The sequence below is a fragment of the Temnothorax curvispinosus genome, unplaced genomic scaffold (assembly GCF_003070985.1).
Source record: "Temnothorax curvispinosus isolate PA1 unplaced genomic scaffold, ASM307098v1 QBEX01001765.1, whole genome shotgun sequence".
Lineage (NCBI taxonomy): Eukaryota > Metazoa > Arthropoda > Insecta > Hymenoptera > Formicidae > Temnothorax > Temnothorax curvispinosus.
Window position 1 is genome coordinate 1 of NW_020211545.1, and position 5,742 is coordinate 5,742.

General features: G+C 34.8%; 1 protein-coding gene across 1 annotated transcript; it reads right to left on the bottom strand.

Annotated features, from left to right (window-relative positions):
• Positions 1 to 2,836: 2,836 nt before the first annotated feature.
• LOC112468262 (Bloom syndrome protein homolog) lies at positions 2,837 to 5,321 on the bottom strand (the record flags this gene model as incomplete). The annotated part of the gene is made up of 7 exons (XM_025037384.1): positions 5,180 to 5,321; positions 4,974 to 5,093; positions 4,681 to 4,856; positions 4,278 to 4,499; positions 3,740 to 4,101; positions 3,337 to 3,595; positions 2,837 to 3,220 (listed from the first exon to the last, which is right to left on the bottom strand). Coding segments are annotated over exons 1-7 (1,665 nt in total), but the record flags the coding sequence as incomplete, so codon positions are not given.
• Positions 5,322 to 5,742: the final 421 nt, after the last annotated feature.

Consider the following 5,742-nt stretch of genomic DNA (forward strand, 5'->3'; position numbering starts at 1 on the left):
TTAAGTCATTATTAGCATGTCTAAAGTATAAGAGATATTGCTCTCTTTGTCTAATAGTTAATATGGTATATCTGACTCTCTCTTTCTTTCTTTCAGATCATACAATACTCGCATCTCGCTCGGATTCGTGTTCCTTATGCTGCGCATAATACAATTTTATCTTTCTCGAATTCGTGAGTAACGCTTCGGCGCTTGACATTCGATATTTATATTAATTTTGGTAAGTATATATATATTTGTTAATAGTAATATTAATAAATGTGATGTTAGCGGTGTTAATAATAATTCTGATATCAGGTTAATAATATATCGTGCAGATAGAATTGGTCAGCATTCTCATTAGTACAGGAAATTAATGAAATTAAATTGTTTATATATATATATATATATAATAGGATTTTTATTATTTTTATATCTCACGAATGGTTGGGAATTTGATGGGAGTGTATAGGAAATATATTGTAGGACTTTCACTAAAGTATAATATAGCATTGGAAAATTTTATTGTTGATATATGTATTTGTCAATAACAATTTATTAATTAAATAAATTGGTACTCTTTAATTCGCGTATTGATATTATTATGTTCTCTTTGTTTAAGAGGTTTTGAATTTCTAATATTATCTCGTTTATGAACATTCGTTATTTTATTGTTATAAATATTTCGTAAATAAACAATTGCAGAAATAAAAGTTATTATCATTTTTTGTAGGTGTACTAATGCAGAGTTTATGTGCGCGGTTTAAATTTGTATTTACCAGAACGAGTTTTTATGTTCATGATATATAATTGCCAATTATACGTCATAATACAGACGGAGGTATATATTTCGTTAATTAATTAGGTGTAGCAAATTGTTAAAATTTATGTTTTCCATATGGGCTTGAAGAGGAAGGTTTAAACTTAATTTACATCCAAACGGGGTATTTTTTGCAGACGTCATTTAAGAGATATTAAGGGTTGAAGTTTGAAATAGTCGAATTTCGGGTAGTTGTGATAGAAAAATATCAATTATATGGCACAACTCCCATGCTAAACTGTTATACCGGGTGTCTTTCCCTTTGGAATTTTTTGTAGCCTCAACCAGAGGAGTGACGAGGTTTTGACTTATACAAAAGTTATTATGCATAACCTGGGGCACATGTTAACGGCTATTATTAGTGTGGTTAATTATTTATTTATAATTGTTTATAAAAATAAGTTGCAAAATCAAGCAATCTTGTAGTAAGTATTTTTTCATTAAGTCGATCAGTTTTTCGAGATGATTTTGATGACGTAGTTAGTAAAATGGTATTGATATAATTTTAATTGTTTATAACAATTGTTTTGAAAAATATTAATAAGATAATAGTTATTTCAATGTGGTGTTTTTCCATAAATATAGGAGCATGTATTTCTATAATTGTTTTATCTCCGTCTATTTGTTTTCATTTTTATTTTAATTTATTAAGAGTTTATAAGGCTATCCTTGTCTTACTCTCTGTGAATTGGTATTAAACTATCCTCGTCTTTCATGGAGTGAATGTTCAATTTTCAATCTCGTTTATTAATTTAATTAATTTAAATAGAAAATCGGCGTTAACGTTACTGGTGTTTAGGAGTATGAGAGATTCTATTTTTATCATAATAATTAAGTGTCAAAATTTTCGTTCAGAAATGTAATTTTTCAGCTTTAAAATGTATAAAAGACTAAAATATTAATGTAAAAGTGATTTGGTCTTTGTAAGTCTAAAGGGTAGGAAATTCAAAATGGCGGATGTGAAACTTTAATAATTTATAACTCGAGAACGGTAAGAGATAAAAATATGGGGTTTCTTTTGTTGTGTTCAGATAATTAAAGGCATTATTTTAGGTTGTTTAAAATTTTTGTGTTTTATGGATTTCCATAATTTTTATTTATATCTCGGAATTAAGAAGAGATATGATGTGGGAGTTTTTGTTAGGTTACTTGACATGCTCTGCTGGGTATCTGTAGTGATTTTATTTATCATCTTTAATAATATTTTTATGATAAATTTTATTGTTAATTAGTTTATTTTGAGAGATACAATAATGGTTTATAATCAAAAGTTATTTGACTTTTTGTGATAGTTCTAGTAATCACACTAACTAGGTCTGTTAATAATATAATTTAATTGTTTATAACAATCATGTTTGAAAAAATGCTAATGAGATAATTACTATTTTAGCGTGATAATGTTTCTCAGGCATAAAAGGTTATGTTCTTATGAATAATCTACTTTTAATTAATTTATTTATATTTTATTTTAATTTTCTGAGTTTATTCTTATGGAACATGTATTTATTCGTGTGTTGAATTGAATTTATATTGCATAAAAGATCTCATAAAGCTTGTAATATTCATTTACGATCAATTTTAGTGACTCTGGGGAATTTCAACAAGCAATTGTCCAAAAGTTTATAGTGTGATTCATGCAAATGGGGCTTAAGCTTGAAAGGGTACCTTAAGGCAGCCATGTTCTCTAGGCTTATGTCTACTGCTTTAAGAACGCGTGTTCGGATCAGCTGAGTGTTTGTTGTGACAGTTAATTTAAAGAATGATGGTTATATTATAATGTTGTTTTCAGATGCTGTGGACTTCTAGCAATGAAAATGGAACATCGAAAAATTTATGCGGGTGGAACATAGTTGTGATTATACCGTCAGATGTGACATAGACCAAACAATACACGCAACCGCCCCCCTCTCGCTCCAACGAGGAGGCATCCCCGAATTCCCCTCGGCCGAGCCCGTCCGGGAAGGAGACGCGACTTGTCACGTCACACGGTATGTAGCACGTCCTACGTTTAAAATATACCGTACATATACCACCTACCTTGTCCGTGCACGTATCACACGCAGTTGCTTTGTTTGCCAGACATCGTTGTTCGTCAAATATTTCTCCAAAATATTCGAGCTGTAACGTTCTACGACACATCGTAATATTTTCACAGAATGCTACCATTTTTAACAACATCGCTACGTAAGTACTGCGAACTTCTTGCGTTGACGTATCGGAATCGATCATTGTTCTGATTCTATACATGTCCGCATATCGATAATATAAAATACACTCCGCCTTCTCACCGTCACGACCAACGCGACCATTTTCTTGATAATATCTTTCCAAAGACTTTGGTAGAGTTGCATGTATCACAAAGCGGACGTCTGGTTTATCGATACCCATTCCGAAGGCTATAGTCGCACATATAACGTATATCTGCAAACACATGTGCGTGTCAACACGCGTTGACGTACGATAATTTTTTACGAATATACATATATCGTGCGCAAACATACGCGCGTAACACGCGTACGAACGCGTGTCGTACATACCTCGTTGGCAAACCATTTCTCTTGACAATTTGTTCTTTCATAATCCGAGACGCCTGCGTGATAACTCGACGCTTTACTGCCGCGTTTCTGTAAATACTCGGTACACTCGTCGCAATCCTTGCGTGACAAACAGTAAACAATGCTGCAAGTATTGTGAAACGTCGTCTGCATCAACGTCGCAATTCCAACATAACACGCTTTACCCGTCTTTGCGCGTACGCTGTATTTTAAATTTGGCCTATTGAAACTCGACATGAACCTGGAAAACAAAATGAACCATACGTCATATATATATATATATATATTATAAAATATATATATATATATATATAAAATATATACATGTATCGTTCCGGCCGCGCAGCCGGTGCACCGGTGCCGCAATAAATGTACATTGACTTACCACTTTGGCTCAGTTATACCCATGTGATGCAAAATATCCGTTCTAACGCGCGGAGCAGCTGTCGCGGTTAAAACCATTATCGGCACTTTGGGATAACGGTCTCTGAGTGTGTTCAATTTTTTATACGCCGGCCTAAAATTGTGACCCCATTGACTGATACAGTAAGCTTCGTCAATAACAAATCTCGCCAACATGTCTCTCTCGTATAAACGGGTCAGAATATTGTAGACGTTTTGCGACGCAAAAATTTTCTCCGGTGTTACGTATAATATTTTGATATCAGGATGTTCTTTGATGAGTTCCATATATATGATTTTTTTTCGATTATCCTTTGTAGAGCTGGTGAAATGAGTTGCGGGAATCTGTGCAATATTTAATTTCAAAATTTTAAACAACGACATTTTACGCACAAGTATCGAAACTCGTACGTGTACGGTAACAACGTGTACTTGATTTATATATACATATATATATATATATATATTGTTTTGTCCAAATATATATACAAACGCGTAACGATATATCACCATCATCTTACATCGAGCGAATGGAGTTTTTGAATTTGGTCCAAAATAAGACTCTTTAACGGCGAAACGACGATCGTTACTCCGCGACTCACGAGGGCAGGTAAGTGATAACAAAGAGATTTTCTACCTCCGGTTGGCATTAAAACGAAACAATCAAATCCCAAAAGTGTTGCATTCATAGCTTGCACCTGCGTCGGTCTGAACGTAGACAAACCAAATTTCTGTCGAAATATCTGAAATCAAACGCGACATATGTAACGCCCACACACGTATACGTGTTCTCACACAACGCGTTAACAACCGCATCGGTACGTCGACGATACCGAACATATGTAACATCTATATGTATAAAACGCGACCGTAAACCGACACTTATCTGACAACAATAAAAGTTACCAAATATTTTATACGTACTTTGAACATTTCTAACGAATGTGGATACGATGAACTGTCAAATTCCCCACTGGCACCATCGTTTTTATACATGCCGATAAATTTACCATATTTTTCGTCATCTTTTTCACGTGTTGGCGTTATCGCTTCATCCATACACTTCTTGCGTTCTGCCAGGCTCATATCTGACCATTTTGCTGGAACAAAAAACGACACAGAACATTCAACATCCGTATGTAAAATATTCAAGAACAAAAACCAACGTTTACCGTGCGTCGCGCGTACGGCACGTACAGCGTCGCGCACCGACGTACCTGAAATACTGTTCGTTATATTTATATTACACGTTTCATCTAAACATGGAAATTGTTCCACCTGTTGCGTCAGTGAGAGAAAGCTCGTTTGTTTTCCATGAACGCCTTCACGGGTAATACCTGCAAACGTTTTTGTTCACATTAAAAACTCCAAAAAAAAAACGGATTTTGTCCGTCCGTTTGTCGTTGTCCAACACTTTTGTTACCTGGACTCGCCGGCGTATCCAAGATGACATTTTCTTGCAACGTTTGTTCCATACTCGTCGGCTTTTTACGCATCGCATGAAATGTATTTTTTTTTACCACTGAAGATTTCCGTATTTCATTGGACTGTTGTTGCGCCCACATTTCTTCTATCATTTTAGAAACCTCTGCACTCATTCGCGTTTTGATAGGCTTTTTTAATTGAAAAGTACTCTTCCTCGTTGAAACTGTAGTCTGAGGTAGTTTAACTGCTACCTGTGACGTCCTGGGTGATGCGAGGTGGCTTCGATCCGACAGAACGTCTCCGTTGATGGGTTCTTTCTCTTGCAGTTAAGGAGGTAAAACCCCAGGATAATTAGCTGTTGGTCGGCGATGTAGATTATGGCTCCTTGGATCCGTCGAAGGTAGGTAATTCAATAATCTCCAATAATATTTATCTTTCTTTTGATATAAAAGGTATGATATTTATTGTAGAACTTTTACGATACAAATGGTTTATGTGGGAGGATGGAACAAGTATAAGATATGTGACCTTTCCTGGCTCGTTCCACACTCTCCGTCGAGA